The sequence below is a fragment of the Ursus maritimus genome, unplaced genomic scaffold (genome assembly GCF_017311325.1).
Source record: "Ursus maritimus isolate PB19 unplaced genomic scaffold, ASM1731132v1 scaffold_18, whole genome shotgun sequence".
NCBI classification, from domain to species: domain Eukaryota; kingdom Metazoa; phylum Chordata; class Mammalia; order Carnivora; family Ursidae; genus Ursus; species Ursus maritimus.
This window is the reverse complement of record NW_024424230.1, coordinates 45,834,704-45,855,111: the sequence shown is the minus strand read 5'-3', so window position 1 is coordinate 45,855,111 and position 20,408 is coordinate 45,834,704. Positions and strand designations below refer to the sequence as shown.

Here is a 20,408-nt window from a genome sequence, read left to right as displayed (position 1 = left end):
TATTCTATTCTATTCTATTCTATTCTATTCTATTCTATTCTATTCTCCCATATGCATTATAAATGTCTTTCCTTTGACTTGTGCTGGATGTCTGCCTTTCTGAAAGCCCCGGAAGTGAGCTTGCGGGAGGGAAACCTTGCCTCTCTGTTTTCACGTGTAGGGAAACTTCAGACACGCCAGCGGTGGTGGCCCTGTGTCCCGGGAAGAGCTGATGATGGTACTTTCTAGACTGGAAGCTGTGCGCCTCCGAGGCCTCTACTTCACTGAGACACAGCGGCTCTCTCTGAGCGGGGTGGGGCTGGAAGAGGCCTCTGACACAGGAAGTGGACGCAGAGCACATCACGTGGAGATGTGTGCCTGCCCCCCTGACTACATGGGTGACTCATGCCAGGTAGGAAGTTCTCCTCCACCGTAAAACTCCCCCTGGGACTCCTGTGGCTGGCCCTCCTGTCTGCCACCTGGCACTGCTGGGGGGTCTGCGGCACTCTGCCCATCGGACAGGTATCTACTGGGCTCTGGCTTCTATCTTCCCTGGACCACCTCCAGGTATTAGATAGGAAAAAGAAATTACAAACATCTCAAATTCACCAGGAAAGCCACAGGCACTCGATCGATCCTGGGGGTTGTTGAAGTCAGGACTTTCTGGGAAGTAGGAAGGAGCCCGCCAGGAGCCCAGGATTTGAGCCCCTGCCTTCCCGTTAGGTGACCTGGGGTTCTCAGGCTGTTCTCTAACGGAAGGCCCCTCCGACACCTGCTGCTGATAGACTCAGAGCCCAGAGAATGTCCTGATTCTTCCAGGGGAAGTTGAAGCCCAATTTCCTAGCTCCCAGCAGACCTTCATATGAGGCCCAGCCAGCCTGACTTGTCCTCAGATGATTAAAATGTGCCGTAAAATGAAACTGTTTCATATCTCAAGCTGAAAGTATGTTCTCTTCCTAATGGGAGGGAAAGAAAGCACAATGTTCAGTGTAGTTATTAGGAAATAGCAAACATTGTCACTTGGCCTATNNNCTACACCCGGCGTGTATACATTTAACAATATCTTTCCCTTTCTGTCCTCGCCCTCGATAGCAGGAAGCCCCCGGGGGGTCTGCACACACGTTCCTTTTTTGACCTGCAAATAGCCTACCTGTCCTGGTTTTCTGGAGATTTCTGTCTTGTAACATTTAGTCCACAGGTGCCTACCTTCTTCTCCCCCCCTTCCTTCCATCTCTTTTCTAGCCCGCCTAAATAAAATCATAGCCCCAGGGAAGGAGTGGAACCTCTCGATTACCAGCCTCCTGCCCAGGGCGTGTTCTTTGCACATGACTCAGCCTGTGATTTACAGCTGCTCTAATCGGCTAGTGCCGTCTGCGGGGTAAGGTGGGTAGAAGGTGATGCCGGCCCCACCTCGCAGGAATTACAGAGCGGCGTGCTTCCCTGTGGGACTGTTATGTGTTCTCTCTCACCGGCTGACTCATGGGTGAAGTTTCCAGGTGGGGCCTCCTGCCGCAGACAGCCTGCCTTACCTGAGTCAGGCGGGCCTGGGCGCCGAGCAGGAAGGGCGGGTATAAGAGGGAGAGGCAGGGGTTTGTGCACAGGCAGCAGGACGCGCGGGGACCAGGATGCCCCCAGCAGTGAGGTGGTCAGCCAGCAGCGCCGGATGGCTGTGGATCTTTGGGGCAGCCCTGGGGCAGTGTCTGGGATATAACTCACAGCAGCAGAGGGTGGCGTTTCCTCAGCCTCCCGGTCAAAGCCATCTGCAAGCAAGTTATGTGGACTTTAAACCCAGCCAGGTAACATCCCTTTTACGTTCTGGTTTGGGATGGGAAAGGGTTCCTAGCTTGGTGACATTTTAAGGTAAGGGGATGAATGAGGTATGGGTGGGCTAGGGGAGGGGCGCAGAGCCTCCCTGTCCCGTTGACTGGCAGGGTTTATTACGGTGCCTGACAGATTGCTCCCCTGAGCTGTTAACCACAAACCCTATAAACATCAGCCCACCTGGAAATGCCCGGACAGCTCAGAGTTTGAATGCTTGTGGGATGTTAGTGCAGTATGAAACTTTCTGCCCTTTCGAGAGTAACCCAAGCCCCAAGACAAAAGAGTCCAATGCCTGTAGACCTCCAAATTCCGCTTGGAAGAAAATTTACCAATAAAGTAACCCACGAGAATCCGTGAAATCCATGTTTAAGAAAAGTGATGAGATCAAATTTGTAGAATACTTAACAAGACAGCTTCAATTTGCCAGGCATTAAACACTCATAAATTCTGTGCACTCTCTCTCTCTCTGTCTCTCTCTCAACTTTCTGGATATTTACATGTATGCTCAGAGAAATAGATCCTATGTCTACTGAAATAGCTCTAAGAACCTGATAGGGACATAATTTTCTCATTTGTACTACAAAAGTTCATTGGAAAAGTTATCCTGAAAAGTTGTCATGTAAATAAGTGGTTAGTTGCTAAAATGCTTTACTGAAATAGTATATTAGGATATGTTCATTTTCACGTAGGGTAAGTCTTCAATACAACCTGTGTGCTTTACAGAGAGAATGATTATATTTCAGTAACTGACAAACGGTCTACCTAAGAGTCACGTGATAGGTATAGAACTCTTGCAGTGTACTTTTTCTGTTTCTAATCAAAAGCAGATTAGGGTGGGTGGTTTAATTTTAATCGGGATGGACTACCTTCCTTCCAAAGCATGTTTAATTAAGGCTTTTTACTCAGGCATGTTGTCATAAATGAACCTTATATATTTATTTATTTGGATAATTTGTTCTTTACCAAATATGATTGTTTCATAAGCATATAACATGATATATGGTGGTAATTAAGAGATACTTAGTAGTACCTCTTAGTAGTAGAGAGTATTTGCTTATAGATATGATCACACTACCAGTGGCTGAATTTTGTTCGAACGTATCTCTCAGTCGTGTTTTCAATTAAAGAACATTCCTTTCATGCTTCGGTTCTCCTGTAGACAAGCCTATTCATATAACGCATAAAGCAATCTCATTTTTTTGCAATAGCTTCTTTTGCCTAAACATGGTTTCTAATAGCTGAAGGGAAAAATATATTGGAAATTATTATCGTGTTATTGCGTACAATGTGTAGTAATTGGTAATTTGGCGAGAAGTTTCAATCAGAAACTGGGATATGGTGCTCTGGGGAGTACATGGGGCTTCTTTCAGCAGCCCCATCAGGTTGGCTTCTTCCTCTTGCCCACCTGACCAGGTAGAGCCTTTGAATAAATGAGAATGAACGTGGACGGTTCATTTTAAAATTTCCCTTGATTGTAGCCTTAGAGTCTTACAGACATAGTGCTGTTGAAAGAGGATTAGATAAAAGATGATGTTTTTTCTTGAAATATTATTTTTTCTGGTTATTTTAGATGGGGCATCTGAGGGGGTCAGTTAAAGAAACTGGGGGCAACATTTGGTTTTAATCAGTGTACTGATTCACTCTGCCAAAACAAGCAACATGTCGATGATTCTCTTTAAAGACAGAAATCTAAATAATTTTTAATGGCTGGTGTTGGAAGAATTGTTTCTTTTTCTATTGGGGGCATTCTTAACTAGAATCTTTTTTATATATATATATCAGTTCATCAAAAGAAAACTGTAATTCATTTTATCTGTATGAAAAATAATGACTCGTACTAGAAAGACACAATGTGTAGAGATAGAAATAATCAAAGCAGTACTGAACTAGAGAAGAAGACCCCACCCAACAAGATTCCCTCCAGCCGGGTCTGTGTGTGTCCCATGAGAAGCGAGCACCCCTGCAGGGTTCTGTAGAGAATGCAAGCATGCTCCCCTCCCCGGGGTTCCCTGTTGTCCACAGACCAGTGAGTGGCATGACATGATTCCTCTGCTTCTGCCATTATTGTCTCGATCGCAATGAAGACTTCAGTCCCCCTTCTTCCCCTACTGCCCCCCCCCACCAGTCCAAACCCATTCTTGGAGAGGGAATGCCTATCCAAAGAGAACTTGAACTTGACGGCATTTGCTTAGAGACCCTCCTCGCTAAAGACTGATATCCTGACCCTCTTTACCCCCCTCACCCCTCCACCCCCCCACTCGCCCTAAATCGGTTGAAGGAGAGGAAGCCATTTCCACATTCTCCCCCTTTCTCTGATGTCCCCCCACACGGCTCCTGCTCCAGCACAAGCACACACTCCCACCGTGGTATGGAGACAAGGTAGAACGGACAGAAAGAGCCAGTGGACCAGCTAGCGTGTGAAAGTAGAAACCCACACACCAATTAAGGAAGAAAAGACTGAACAAGCGAATGCTGGACAGTCAGAATTGTCACATGCTTTGGATAATAATTCTTTCCTTATATTGACTAAATGCTTTGTTTGAAAAATAGGGTTGTAGCCCTGGATACTATAGGGATAACAAAGGCCCCTATACCGGACGATGTGTTCCCTGCGATTGCAATGGACATTCCAGTCGATGTCAGGATGGCTCGGGAATATGTATCGTGAGTAAATTGACACTCTGGTGCTACTGACAGGCAATCTGTCTCTCTGTCCCCTCCCCCGCCCACCCCCACCCCCCTGGACCCTGACACATCAAATTTCACATTTCCAACCAAACCCTAAATAGAGGTTGCTGCGTAAACATAGGAGGCTCCAGCGTTATCGGGCTGAATTATTTTACACTCTGCTTTTTCCTCCACTTTAACACATGCCATCGGAGAAGTCCTGTCTGTGAACAGTGAAATTACACATTAGCTTCTAAATCTCTGCTTCGTTGAATGTGGTTAATGGGTGCATCCTGGGACTTAATTCTTGCTGGAAGATAGTAAATCAGAGCCACCACTTTGGGCCCCCGTTTGGTTGCAGTGGGAAGAAGTTGCAGAAGGGGAGCCTTGTAACTTGTTCAGTGAGCCTTAGACTCAAGCAAGTAATCGGGGAGGAGATGCTACGAAAGACTTAAGGGGCGCCCTCAGTCACTCAAACACCAGCCTTCCACAGCGCCGAGACAAAGTGGGCTTATGCAGGAGGACAGGTGACGTGAGTCCTTGCTGTCTATGGCATATCCCCTGGAAAACAATCTTCTTTGAGAATATTTAAAAAAATATTTCCCATAGGAAATTAGAGTCTCAGGAAATTTTTCTTCTGTATCCTTTTTGGACATTTTTTATTCTGCCTTCCTCTCTTTCATCCCTGGGAGCCAGAGCCTCCCTACCTTGAAGGAGAATGGACAGTGACAGAGAGAGGAGAGAGCATCTGTACCCCTAGAAACACAAGCCCCTACTTCTGGGGTGCTATCTGGAAACACATTCTTCTGGCGCTGATTTCCTTTGCGTTGTGAAATGCATCGAGAGTGTGTTTCAGCTCTTCGAGTTCCTAGACTGTATTAAGCCAAGTTCAGCGTGTCCCAGGGAACTGTTTCCTCTGCACGATGGGACAGGCTGGGACAGGACCTTATTGTAAAGAGCCTGATAGAATATTCTGTAGGACTTTAACCTTGTAAGTTCAAAAGGAATAAAAGACATTGGGAAAGATGATTTTTCAGCTCCTAAGTATTTTTATATAATAGTTTATGCTTCTCATACTGTATGTTGTGTGTAACACAGGTAGATGTTTTAATTAAAAATAAATATTTACCTTGTCACCAAACCATTGCTAGATGTCAAGTCCACTTTATAAAAGCTGCCAAAGAACAAAGTAGGCATTCTCTGCAGTCCGTTCACCCAGTGAAAGGATCACTAGTGAGTCATAATTCATCTGTTTTAATCAAACAGGAAGATTTTCTTTCCCATTTCCTTTCTTTGTAGCTCTGTCTTCACTTGTCCCTAATGGCCATATGGCCTCTAGGAAGAATTCATTCAGGAAACCCTTACTGAGCATTTGCTATTGTGGGAGGTACTGAGCTAAATGCTGTGGTTAAAACCATTCGACACAATCCCCAATCTCACTAAGCCTGCTGTCCGGTGGGGAATGTGCCAGTGCGCGTGCGTGCGTGCACACCACACACCCCCCCCCAACACACACACAGAGGCACGGAGCCCCGCCTGCACTCACTTGACTGCTCAGTGGCAGGGACTGAGCGCTGCCATTGCTCTCAGGGTGGGGGGGTGCGGTGCCCATTGCAGGGGGGGCCAAGGGTGCAGCCCTTATTCTTAAAGAACAGTAATGACAAGACCAAGTACTTGTCACCATCAAATGGGCTGATTCCTCTGCAAACTGGCCTTCACCGCTCAACATCCAAAGTCAATTTCTGAAATCTGGGACCTTCACCCATGCACAGATCTCCATGTTGTTTCAAGAACAAACTTTGAAGTCTGAAAAGAAAGTCACCCAGGTCCTTGCCGGCAAAGCCTTGTGCATCCAGGAGCAGCAGGCCATGCGTTGCGTGGGTGTCATCAGCCTGAAGGACTTGCAGTGAGAGGCCCCTTCTCTTCACCGAGGCCCTGCCTCTCCCTCTTCTCTTTGCCAGCTTTCTCCCCATATCTCCACCTCTCCTGCACTCCCCTGGCCTTCCACTGTCTCCATCACCCCTCATCTACTCTGTTCCCACGTCCCTTCCTTTGCTTTGGTTTTCCTTCATTGTTTACGCCCTGCCACTTGAGCCCTCAGCCTGACTCATCTGAAGCTCACAGACGACACGGGGCTTCCCTGAGGCTCATGGCCGGATGTCCACACTCCTGGGTGTGTGCTGCATCCAGCTGCATCCCAACCCACTTTGCCCTTCGCCCTCCAGGATACCAATTGCTTCATGTTGCCTACATAGACACTGCTGGGCTCCTGTAAGACAGCTTCTGTGCACACCGTTCCCCGTGCCTGCTGGGCCCTCCCTTCCCTTCTCTACCCAGCAATTCCTCTCCTTTTCTCCTCCACGCAGGAGGCATCATCACCTCCAGAAGCTCTTCTCAGAGGTTCCTCTTGCTCTTAGGAGATGCCGGCAAACGTTGGCCGTCATCTTTTCCACATTGTATTGAATGTGTCCACTCACAGGGTTCTATCTGCTCCCTGGTCAGGGTGCTGATCCATCTTTGCCTCCCTGGTACTTAGCATGGGTGGACACATAGTAAATGCCCAATGGATGTTGGTGTCAGGTGGAGCTAGGAGAACACATGCTGTGGGAATGGATGTAGACTCTTTCATTCATTCATCCATCCATTCATTCATTTGCAGTAAACCACAAGGAAACTTGATAGGTGGATGTCTCAGATTGGCACGATTGAGAAAGACAGCTTCTAGGGTAGATGCTCTCAACTGCGGGTGGAGGTATTTCAGACATTCTTATGGGAACTTATCAAGCAATGCAGGTTCTCACCCCTTTTTACAATGCTCTCCCCACTCCTGAGGAGGACCAGAGTTCAGGGCGTTTTCGGTAGGTCACAGATGGCCACATCGCAATTCTTGTTTCTCCACGTCCTTGCTTCCCAGTGTTTTCAGCTCAGAACTAAATAGGTATAGGATTAACATATATCTATTCAGCAGCTGTAGTCTTCATTAAGATTGCCATTTAGAGTTTAAAAAGAAAGGAAAGTAAAGTGGAGACGTAACTAATTCGTTCAAAAGAATGCCTGTTTTGTGAGCGAGGCAGGACAGCGGAGTGAGGTAAAGGGAAAAGAGAGACCCCTCCGTGGACCCGATAGCCTGCAGCGTGGATTTGTTTCGAGCCCCTCCACGCCCACAGGAGAAACCTCCACGGTGGGGACATTTGGGGAAAGAGGGATTCAGGGCAGGGATGAGCTTTCCGGTGATGATCCCGTGTCAATGTGTGAACAGCATCTCTTGTGTGTAGCATGATTTCATATCTGGAAAAGATATGAAAAGGTGTCTGAACATCTTAGTGGCTTGTGTAATTGGCCGTTATTCAAAGGTTTGGGAAGGCTGGATCCGTTTAAGCTAAAGAAACTGATGACATGATGAGGAAGGGAGGGAACATCTCACATTCTGAGCCAGGCCACGCCCACTTAGGATATACGCGTGGGTTGTTTTTTGCAACCAGGCTTCAGATGTTATTGCAAACTCACATCCATTAAAGTTTCCTACCAAGCCCCATCTCTGCATACAGAAGGAAGGTATATGAGCAATTTTTAAAATATTATCCTTATTCTAGGCCATATGATTAACACAGAGTATCTCTGAATTGTCAAATGCCCACAGTAAGGGGAGTTTTTCTGGCTAGTTTTGTTCATTTAGGTATTTATTACTAAAGTAAAACCAACAAATGTCACACGGGGCTAAAAATTCCACAAAATAAACAAATTTGACACATTTCGCTAGGATTTGTCTCACCGGACTGTTCAGTTGGAAAGTCGTCTCATCTCAATGCTTTATTGAAGAACAACTTTCAATAGACATTAGCTCTGACGTGAAAATAATTGGATTTATGTAAACATGTAGGTAAACTTAACATCTTGTTTATTTGAGACACTGGAATTAAATTGAGGGCTTTCTTTCGATACGGTGCAGCTTTTCATTGTTTTAACAAATCCCACGTGTTAAAAACTTACTGCAACGATATTCCTCTTTAGTATATTACCATTAAGTGAATTACAAAGCCATATCAAGTTAACTTTCATAGAAGCTGTTCTTAGGGGTAGAGGGAGGGAGTTTGCATTTTGCTGAGGCTCTAATATACTTTTTAAAATCCTCCCAGCAACCTTGGAAAGTGGGTATTATTTCAACTAAACATCCTAAGAGAATTAGAATTGTGTGTAAATCATACATCAATAAAACTGATTTGTAAAAAAAACACTGAGTCTCAAGAGAGGTGAAGATTCTTGCCCAAGACAGCCCAGCTGTGAAACATTGGAGTGAGTCTGGATCCAGCTGGTCTTTCTCCATTTCATCCTCCCAATGCAAGCACCAAATAGCCAATGGGAGGGCACTTACATTTTTTTTTAGCACCAACAATAATTGGATAGACAGGAAAAATATAGCATTCGTGGACTGATATCGCCATACAGAGTCAGAGGACTTGAGTTATAATTGTGTGAGTAATGAAGGTGAAAATGATCTTAATAATAATAAATGTAATCGGCCACTATTAATTAATTGTATGTTCATCTGTCCCAAGAACTGCCAGCACAACACCGCTGGAGACCACTGTGAGCGCTGCAAAGAGGGTCACTACGGGAATGCCATCCAGGGAACCTGTAGCGTCTGCCTGTGTCCTCATTCAAACAGGTACTGGGGGAGCTTGAAAATAACCTATGGAGACAGGAAGTAGTTTGGTGGTTGCCTGGGACTGGGGATGGGGAGTGGGGAGTGGGGGGGATAGGAAGTGACTGCTAAGGATGTGGGATTTCTTTTTGGGGTGGTGAAAATGTTCTAAAATCAATCATGCCAATAGTTTGCACAACTCTGTGAATCTACTAAACGCCGTTGAATTGTACACTTGAAATGGACGAGTGGTATGGTATGTGAATTATAGCTCAATAAAGCAGTTATATTTTAAAAAGAACACACAAAAATGCAAAACAAAAGCAAAACAAACAAGAACAGTTTTTCCCAAGTATACACTTGTGCGTTTTTCCTTTTCCGCTTTCCTTTCACTCTTCATTCAATGGCTAAACATTATTTGCTGAGCGCCCAATATGGGGCTAGGAGTTAGCCTTCTCTGGGTGCTGGGGCAGCTAAAGTAAAGAAGACTGGCAAAGACTTCCATCTCATGAGGCTTCACCTGGAGAACGTGGGCGGGGACAGTTGTCACACTCGGGAAATAAATGCACAAATAAATAAGTGTAATTTCAGATAGAGATGGGCTATGCGGTTGATAACAGGCTTATGTGATTGGTAGCGAGCGAGCAGACTTTTTACAGAGAGTAGGAGGGTTTTCTGAGCAGGGGCCAGGGGACAATGAAATGGAGCAAACGGGGCAATATCTCAGCAATGAGGATCTGAGGCAAGGAAAAGACAAGAGACAACCCCTGTGATGACGTGTTCGTGGAGTAAGGAGGTGGCTGGAGCGCAGCGTGGGAGAGGGCCAGGAGGCGAGGTGGGTGGGGCACCCAGGGTTCGGACCCCATAGGACTTTGCAGGCTCTATTAAGGCGCTGGATTTATCCTTAGTGTGATGGAAGCCACAGGCCAGTCCTGAGCCACGGAGTGATGTGACCTGAGTTGTCATTCAGACTCCAGCACATAGGTCGCAACCTGCCACTTATAGTTCATGATAACGCAAATTCTATTTGGGCTTGGTACCTCGTCCTGTTCTTGCACATCATGACACGTTCGCGGTGGGTCCAAGCAAAATCTAACATGTAACTAAACGAAGCAAAAGTCGATTTGAAAATCAGGAAGATACCGCTAAAAGTATAAGCAGCACATAGTTCAAAAAACAAGTGCAGACCACAAGGCTGATTAGTGTCAGGCCTGTATCTGAGAAACTGGCCACGTTATCAGAAGTCGCTGCCCAGATGTGGCTTTTCTGAAGATGCGTGTTTGAAATGTGCACCCTGTTTTGCTCTCTGTGTATTTGATACTTCTTAAACCTGCTCAGTCTTGCGGCTTTATTTGCAAAAGGATTTATCACTTGATACTTGCCTAGACTTGTTGGAACAGAAGCCAGAGGGAGGAGAAACAAGCTTTTCACAGGGTGCTCGGGGAAAACTTTTCATCTTTGGTTGCAAAGTGTATTATTATCACGAAGGCCAGCTCCTGGCTTTCATGCAGTTGAAGTAACGCACAGTTCCTCAGATTTATCAATGAAACACTATTTTTATCTAATTCTCCCCCCAGCAATATTTGTACTGTGGACGAATTTCTAACTTCTAACTTTAGAAGTATATATACTTTAGAAATATAACTCTATCCGTCTATTAGGCCAAGAGTAGCTTCCTGGATAAGAATTCTCTTATCAGCAAATGGTAAGTGGAGTTATTTTCCCTTAGATTTACTCAGTGTAATGTTCACAGACATTTCTCAAGGCAACAGAGTTTCTTCATGATCTGTTCACTTAATTTTTTTAAAAAAGCGGCTTCCCAAATATGCACTAGTTTAGGATGAAAAGAAAGAGAATCGAAATACCACAACTGATTTGAAAAATGTAAAAATCACCAATGATTGTGCCCACAGAAATACGTAGACGGGCAAGCCCACTCTGTGCCTTGGTCCCTCTGGCCCGGCCCCTTTTCTTCCTGGGAGATAATGTGCCCAATATGAAAGAACTAGAGTAAACAAGGAGGAAAATTTTTTGAGGAATCAGAACTGTCTGTTCTTTTTTTCTGCCTAGACTTGTTTTATTCCTTCCTTGTTATTCCTGGAAAAATGCTGTTGTAATCATCTCTTCCAAAGTGAGTTACTTTGCTCTGTCTCAAGTGCAGGAATGTATTTCTCTAAGCCAAAAATAAAACCAAATAAATCCCTTTAGTCCTTATTTACCAAGATATGCCCAGTGTGAGCTGAAATAGTACATCATTATCTCTACAAGTCTTAATGGACACATTTTTCTTCATATAAAAAGCAACCAGACTCTTGGTGTCTGTTTCCACTTAATGAAAGTCAGTGCTTTGTGGCCAAAAAATAATGAGCATGAAGCCTATCGATTTATGTTTTTACTGAGGCTTTTTTCTGTCTTCCTTCAAGTTTTGCCAATGGCTGTGTTGTGAGCGGGGGAAACATGAGGTGCTTCTGCAAACCCGGATACACAGGCACACAGTGCGAAAGGTGGGTGCTGCCCCTCTCCCCATTCCCACCCTTCCCCCACTGCCACCCTTCCCGTCCCTCAGCCCCCGCCAGCCCACGGGGAGGGTGGGCTCGGCAGTCAGTCCGGCTGCAGCGGGCAGGGGCTGTGGGTGGGGCTGCGCTGGGGCGTGGCTCGGAGCTGGGAGGGGCTGTTGGTTTCACGGAGGCTGGAAAAAGGTCCCTAGGGAAAAATACAAGACTGCTCACTTAATAAATTATTAACGTCCTTCTCTTTCTTGTTTTTTACGTGTGTTAGAAATTTGAGAATGAGTCCCAACATATCATAGCCTATATACCTCCAACACACACCCCTACATACTCCTATCCCCCTTCACACTCCCTGGTACCCCTCCCTCTCCACATCGCTACAGACTTATACCCCCTACTTGTCCTTACTTAGTCCTACCTCCATATAAATTCTTCCTTACCTACTCCTACCCCACGTATACACATCCTTACACATCCCCACCCACCGTACACGTGTCCTTATATAACCCTTCCTGGCACACATATCCCTACCTAGCCCTAGCTCCGAATAAACTCATCCCTACATACTCCTGGCCCTACGGATGCATCCCTATGTACCCCTACCCCACATACATCTCTACATACTCCTGTATGCACACACACGTATCCACAGCCCTAAATATTCCTACACACACACACGCTATCCCCTCTCTATCCCCACCCACTACGAACACCTGCAGGACAGTCTGTGTCATTCATTTCTGAATCACGACTGCCTACCGTGGTACTGTTCTTGTAATAGGTGTTCAGTAATAAAACAAAAGAATAAATGTTGCAAAATGGAAACTATAAACTTAATTACGAAGGGCCACAGAGCCAAGCTTTAGTTATTCAGGAACAAATTTTCATGATTAGCTACCATACATAAGGCACTGCCAAGCATTACAAGGGCTATAAAAGGTATTCACAGTCTACCTGGGAAAATAGCACATACGTATTTGAAAAAGTAACAGTATAGCATATGAATCATATGGACAACGTATTTTTAAATTTAAAATAATTTTACCATAAAATCAATACATACTTGTAAAAATAATGTAATACAGGTGAGCAAAGAACCAACAAGGCCCACTACACCTGTCTGTAGCCCTATATGCTTGTGCATGCTCACATATAATCCTACTTATAATCATTTTATTTACAGAAAACCCCATTTAAAACTTGTATATTCTTACAGATCATTCTGTGTGCACATGTTTTCTTAAAAACAGGAGTAGATTGTCGTTTCACTTTCTGTTTCGACTTGTTTTCTCATCTAGTGGGAGGTTAGCATGATCTTTCCGTATTAGTAAGTATTCACTGATAACACTGTGTCAGACCCGAGAAGTTCTGGAATCTACTGCTGGTCTTTGAGATCGTTTTACTGCTTTCCATTCAAAGCAGCGGTAAGAGTAGATCCTTGCAGCTAATTATTTGTGTGCATAAATCCACAAGATATAATTAATAGAAGTGGGTCCCTTGGATCAAAGGACAGGTGCATTTTTCTGGTTTTTGATATATTTTGCCAGATTACCCTCCAGAAAAGTCATCCTTGTTTCTGTTCTTACCAGTAGCAAAAGAGCAAGTTCTGTGGCCAGCGATACTAGAAATGATCAATTTTTAAAATATTTGCCAGTTTGATAGGGGGCAAATGTATATCATCTTAATTTGCATTTCTTTGTTTAATAATTAGATTGGATTTTTTTCATGTGCTTATTGACCATTTGTAGATCTTATTTTTTGCATTGCTTTCTGGGTCTTTTACTCATTTTTTTCTAGTAGAATGTTCTTTCATTTTTTTAAATTGGTTTGTACAAATTCCTTGGAAGGGAATGAACCCTTCGTACTATATGTTGCAGATATTTTTCTCAGTTTGTTTTTTGTTTGTATGGTTTTTTTGGCTTTGTGTTTTGTTATATGTATCTATTCTTGTATTCTTCAGGCGGTTGGTCATTGGGGTCATGCTTAGGGAGGTTATAAAAATGTTTATGCATTCTTTTAGTACTTTTATAGTTTTATTTCTTCATGTTGGTGAAAATTTAGAAGCTAGCCTTTTGGTGGTGTCATGGCATCTTACATGACAGGTGGATTTAGGGTCAACATGTGCAGCCAGAATTGGCCAGAGTCCAGGTAACTCTGACTATCCCAGGAACCCATCACCATGACCCAGGGCCCATGCTGCATGAAATGCACATAGTAACTGACTGCATCCCAGAGCCGCGAGCAGCAGGGTGAGATGTTCACACTAGGGGAGGCACAAGGAAAGTAGGCCAATTAGGGGTCTGGCAGATTCCAATCCCTCATGTCACATTCACTGCGGGAAGCGTGCTCATGGAGTGAATGGGGACAGACACTCCACTGCTTTTCCCTCTCTTCCTCTCATGCTGTCACACTCTTGTTCTCTCCCCCACCTCTCTTTCTTTTGTCAAGTACGTGTAGTTGAATTCGCTAAAGGTCAATGTGCACTTACACAATTTCTACATAAACTAGACTCGTCTCTGTACATTTAATTTGGTCTTTGTGCCCTTATCATTTCTGTGTCATTTCTGAAAGTATAAAATGCCTTTCGATATTTGGTTGAGCAAGGCTTAGCTCATAATCCTTATTTAAAATGTTTTCCTTGGCCATTCTGGCATGTTATTTTCCTGGATAAACTTTAGAAGAGTTTTACCTAATTTCAAAAAACCAGAAAATGTGTTCAGCTGGATTTCATAGGAAGAAGGCAGGGCCACTCTAGACTGGAGTTATCTGAGACATTTGATGGACAAGGTGGGACCTCGGTAGATGTAAGGGATGACAAGAGCCCGGTGGGGCTGGAAGGTGGCTCAAGTCAGGGAAGTAATGCAAAAAAACCCAAGGGCCTCAAGGATATTTGCCATGAGAGGAAGGTGCAGACTGCCTTATTATGGGGATCCCTGAGCAGCAGCTAAGGGGCTGGGCACTGTCCTGTGGTAAAAAGAAGCAATTTCAAGGTTCTTCTCTTTTCCATTTCCAGAGGAGGAACATTGCCCACAATTGCCTCACATCTATTATTCATTCTTTCTTTCAATGAAAAACGTATGGAGATCCTAGTACATGCCTGGCACTGGGCTAAGCACTAGAGACACGTTAGCAGCTGGAGCACAGACTCTGCCCTCAGGGTTTTACAGTCTAGTGGTGGGCACATACAAACCAGCAGCTGAAGCAGGGACCGAGAACATAACCAGGCTGGGTCGGGCTGCCTGGGCTGCTGTGGGAGGGGCCTCCAACCAGCCTCCAGGGGTGAGGGACCGAAGGGGCCGCCATACTGAGGCAGGAAGGGTGGTGGGTGGAATGGGCATTGGGAAGTTTCTTCCAGGCTCTGTGGCTGAAAAGCTGTGAGACTCCCCACCTGGGAGAGGCATCCTGGTGAAATCCTCCTCAGGGTTCTTGACAAACAATGAAGCAGAAAACAGCAACAGACTGGCTGAGACATTCATTTGGCAGGCTGCAGATTTGAAAAGAGAAATTCTTAATTAACAGTTCTCACAGCTTCTGTTTGTTACATTTGCTGTCTCAGGAAAGCAAATGAGTGTTTCTTAAATTTTTTTTTAAACTTTTCCACAGGTAAATGCCATGTTAATGTCAAATTTTTTCATTTGTTAAGCATTTATTGAGGACCCACTCTGTGCCAGGCATCATTCCGGCACTAGTCATTAGCCATGCTGTGGTGGCTACAAGGACAGGATAGGGTGAAAAGGAAAAATAAAAGCAGGAGCCGGCCGGGCAGAGGAGGGAGCAGCTAATCTGAGTACTGGGGTAGGAAAGGCTTCCGGCGCATACTGTGCTCTGGGGCACATTTCTCCCTCGGGCCACTTAGAGCCACAGATGACAAATATGTTCTCTGCTCTTTATTTGGTGTCCCAATGCCATCTACGAAATCGGGAAGTTTTACTTCAGTCCGTTGTGTTTGGACACTACCTTAAAATGAGAATAAGGGACCCAGTTATTTCTGTAATCGGTAATTAACGCTTTTTGCAAGAGTGAGGAGGAAGTGGAATCAAACTTCCCGAATAGTTACGTGACTTTAATGTGAACTATTTTGTAATTACATATCTTTTACGTGGAAAGTTTAGATATAGGGGAGCCATCTAAAAATAAAGTATTTAAAACATAGATCTTTGGGTGCCTGGGTGGCACGGTCAGTTAAGCGTCGGCCTTTGGCTCAGGTCATGATCCCAGGGTCAGCTCCCTGCTCAGCGGGGAGTCTGCTTCTCCCTCCCAGCCCCCACTCATGCCATCTCTACAGCTCTCACTCCTTCTCTTTCTCAAATAAATAAATAAAATCTTGAAAACATAGATCTTTTGCATAGCATGGTTTGTGAAGTAGAATTCAGGGCCTGTCACATAAAGTGAAGCATTATGCCGGCTTGCTCAGTAGACTTAGAGAAACCACCTCTGAGTAGTTACCTGCTTGGTAATTAGGGACTACGTGGGTTTTCTGCTTCCTGTCTGCTTTCTGAAATGTAGTAATTCCCAATGATACCAATTATCCGTAGATGCACATATACATGAGTATTTCATCATGTCTTGAAATGGTAGCTACTTTTTATTGAGTGTCTATTACGTGCAGGCATTGTATTAGATTCTTCACTACACTTTTATCTCATATTCATCCATCAAAACAGGTATTGTTAGTGCAATTATTCCCTTCTTCCTTCTGCATATACTTATGTGGCACCTGATATGGGCCCAGGCACTGTCCCAGGTGCTAGCGATAAACCCTGTGGCGTTTACATTTTCATGACGGGAGTAGATGAAGGAACCGAAGCTTGAAGGGTTAAGATAGCAGCCCACGTTACACAGCACATGGTGGAGGCAAAGATCCAGCCCGTTCTTCCTGACTGAAAGCCCATGTCCTTTGCACTGTATCACCAGTGTAGCCATTGGTGAAGCCTATATAAATTACCTAACAGTTCTTTGATGCAAAGCTTAAATTTAGGGAAAAGAGTCACATACTACATTCTCTTGATTCTATCAATTCCATTGATGATGAGAAACCGTATACACATCGAGTGAATGATAGTTTGGGGGGCATAGAGTGGATGTGGAACTTTGCTAAATTTTAGTTCCATCCCAATTCCAGAAACATGTTACATTACATTAACATGTGTCTATTTTGTTTCTTAAGATTTTATTTATTTATGAGAGAGAGAGAGAGAGAGTGCACAAGCAGGGGGAGGGGCAGAGGGAGAGGGAGAGGGAGAAGGAGCCCCCCCCCCCCCACTGAGCAGGGAGCCTGACCTAGGGCTCGATTCCAGGACCCTGAGATCATGACCTGAGCCAAAGGCAGACGCTTAACCGACCAAGCCACCCAGCACCCCTGTTTGTTTGTTTTTTAATAGAAACTCAGAATCAAGGAAATGTCTTTTAACTTTAATAAGGAACTGAGTTCTCATCACTAAATTATCTAGAATAATAAAGGCTCCAAGCCAAGAGTAGTCACTGTAACTGCTCTCAGTTGTTTAAGCTCGTTAAATACAGCGCTGCAGCAATTAGTGCAAATATGAATTATGCAGGCTTGAAATAGTGCAATAGGAAGTATTAATAAAATGTCCATTTTGAACACATTTTGAAATTATATGAATTTTACTTTAAATTTTTCCTTGAGGAAATTAGCCATAAAGTAAGCAATATTTCATTGTGTGATATCTTCAGGAACATAACTCTTGCATAAAATTCGTCCACCCCTGATTTCCATATTGGTCAAACCACTGGATCCTGTGTGCACTTTGTTTATCTGCCCTTCAACTCTAGCAGTCATTAAGGATTTTGTTGCCCTGGTATCAAGGAGGAGGGACCAAGCTCTGCCCGCCTTCCACTTTCTCTGTTCTCATTCAAGTCATAAATATCTCTGTATTGAGACACGTTCATTCCTGCAAATCCGTGTCAGGCTTCCTGTCATAGGGTCACAATGTCCCAAACAGGGAGTTAGAAGGTGAAGAAAATTGGATGGAACACATGATGAGTTCTTTGGGTGTTTCTCCTCTTCTTCTTTATTTTGGGTAGGTGTGCACCAGGATATTTTGGGGATCCCCAGAAGCTTGGAGGTAGCTGCCGACCATGCAATTGTAACAGCAATGGCCAGTTGGGCAGTTGTCACCCCCTGACTGGAGGTAAGGTGGACTCACACCTTTGTTAACCTGCGTTTATCAATCTGGTCAAAAATAGCAGACAAAGAACCCTGGCAAATATTTTCAGGAAGCATAATACACGGGTCCAGTGAACAAATTGTCTCCTTGTTTTGACAACCTTGGGAATGCTTAGGTAGTATTTACAGTTTGGTAAATAAATGATTTCACGTCAGCTTTTTTAAAAAAAGATAACTTGTTTTAAAACTCAACTAACCAGAGCCAAACTAACCTCAGCTCAGATTTTGCTGAGATCTCCCTTGGCATTATAAGGTTATCATCACATCAGTCTTCTTCATGTGTGTAACTGAAGAAGTCAACACATTCTTTCTCGAATAGCAATAAATGTCTGGGATGTGGGTGGTAGAGCTGGGATGGATTTCACATACCAAGGAAAAGACAATTACTAGGAGTTAGTATGGGTTCATTAGGAACAACTTGGAAGAAAAAGGAAGCCTGTTTTCTTCTTTCTTTGATGGAGAATATTAACATGATTTACCAAGAAAATATCACGGATATAGCGTAGTGCCAAACCTTAGATAAAATCTCTTATTTTATAGTTATGGACGAGATGAAGAATGTGTGGATTTGATCTGGTCAAGTGACTGTTCCCAAAGGAATGTAGAGTAAATGGATTCTAATCAGTCTAGAACGAGGTATCTAGTGACATGCACTGGGGCTTAATCCTTGGCTCCATCTTGTTCAACACTGTTGACCTGAATGGAAATATAAAAGGCATGCCCACCCAGTTATCAGATGACACAAAGTTGGGAGAGACAGAAAATGCCTCCTATGGCATATTTAGAATACTTACGGGACTCAGCAGCCTGGAACAATGGACCAATGCTAACAAGACAATATTATGTTGGGGATAAGCATGTGGTCCTATAGTTGAATGGCATAAAAATAAGCGTGTGATAAGGGAGTTGTGGCTCAGTAGCAACACGTGAAAAAGACTGAGGTCTTAGCAGCAAGTTCAATATGGCTCAGGAGAGTAATGTGGCCCCTAGGGCACCTCGTATGATCTTTAGTGAGTTTTAGAGTCTAAAACCAGGTGGTCTGTCGTTCCTGGTATGCTGCCCATGTAAGTCCTCATGTGACGCTTATGTCTCTAGAAGACAATAGACGAGCTACAGTTTGTTCAGAAAGAGGTAAGACTTTGAGAAAACTTGGAACCATGTCACGTGAAGGACTGACAAACCAGGACCATGAGAAGAAGACTTGGAAAGGACATATTTAAAAGGCTGATGTGTGGGAGAAGTGTGGTTTTGTTCTATGTGTCATAAAAGGTAGCACCCAAGGAGTGGAAGCTAGAGGGAGATCTACTTTAAGTCATCCCAAGGAAGACATGTCAAGGGTTTAAAGATGAAAAGGACTATTTCAGAAAAAAATGAGTTTCTACTGTGACTGTAGGTATTCAAAGAGAAGCTTCAGCACCACACACAGCATATTCATGAAATTAATATGTTTTCAACCCTCTTTGTCTCCTACTCTAACAACAACAACAACAACAACAAAGCAACCTGAAATAAGGATGGTAACTATGTGTTCCCCAAATGAAACAAAATGCTCACACATGAGACTTTTTGTTCCTGTGAGCTTTTTTCTTTTTCATTCTTTTTTTTTTCTTTTAGTTAATAACCTATTAATTCCTTGGTGGTCAAAACTCAAACTTGTTGAGAAAATTGCACTGATAAATCAATCATCCACATGAGCCAGTCCCCCCTAGACTATTTGAGATGCTGTAGGAGATTGTGCAGAAAATAAAACCATGTTTCCTGGCCCTAGGGCATTCATAGTCTAGTTGAGAAAATGAAAGTGACATAACAATACATACACATAAGAATGAGTTAAAAAAAAGGATGAGTAAGAAAAACCTATGATTATATGATAATAAATTAAAATGTCTACAAATATAGAAAGGAGACATTGTCTTTGACAGGTGGGATCAAGGGTGATGTCTTTATATTATTTTTCTGACTTTCCCAAATTTTCCATGGTGAACTTGCATTATTTATATCACAATTAAAAGTAAATGTGGTTTAAAAAATATACACACAAAACGTGGAATATTGCCTGCTGCCGAGAAGATAAAACATGAAAGCCTCCTTGTAGGATGTCTAGAAAAATTTTGAGCTTTGAGATTTCCTGTGGTGAAGTTAGATTATTTTTCTAGAGGAAAGGGAGAGGACATTTCATTGTAACAAGGCATGGTATGGGGGAAAGAGTAAAGAATGTCCAAGGATGACCAGTAGGCTTTCCTGACTATAGTTCAGAATCTCAAAATCTAGCTTATATCTATGGTAATTAGCAGTGGGTCCTACTAACATTGTGTGCATATCTCTCTCTCAGCATCTGTCACACTGTTGTGTAATTTTTCTGCCTCTCCCATGGGACCAGGGAACTACAGGACAGCAGGAATTTTTGTCTTAGTAGCTTTGTATTTCCTATATGTGGCACAATGCCATGGCACACCATGCACGCCCAAAGGTGCTCCATCAATGTTTATTGAATGTTCTTGAATGACACTGGAAAAGATGTCAACAGTTCTATAGGAAGCTATCAAATGAAGACAGCCTTAAGACTAACAATTAGGGGTTTTAATTGGATAAGAATATCATG

The 20,408-nt window shown here is 43.7% G+C and overlaps 1 protein-coding gene across 1 annotated transcript in view; it reads left to right on the top strand.

Moving 5' to 3' along the window:
- Positions 1–20,408, top strand: part of LAMA3 (laminin subunit alpha 3) — a 254,054-nt gene that overhangs the window by 177,793 nt on the left and 55,853 nt on the right. The window contains exons 38-42 of the mRNA XM_040632383.1: positions 161–391; positions 4,351–4,464; positions 9,024–9,133; positions 11,533–11,613; positions 17,665–17,771. Of these exons, the coding sequence (XP_040488317.1) occupies positions 161–391; positions 4,351–4,464; positions 9,024–9,133; positions 11,533–11,613; positions 17,665–17,771 (643 nt within the window). The remainder of the gene's footprint in view (positions 1–160; positions 392–4,350; positions 4,465–9,023; positions 9,134–11,532; positions 11,614–17,664; positions 17,772–20,408) is intronic.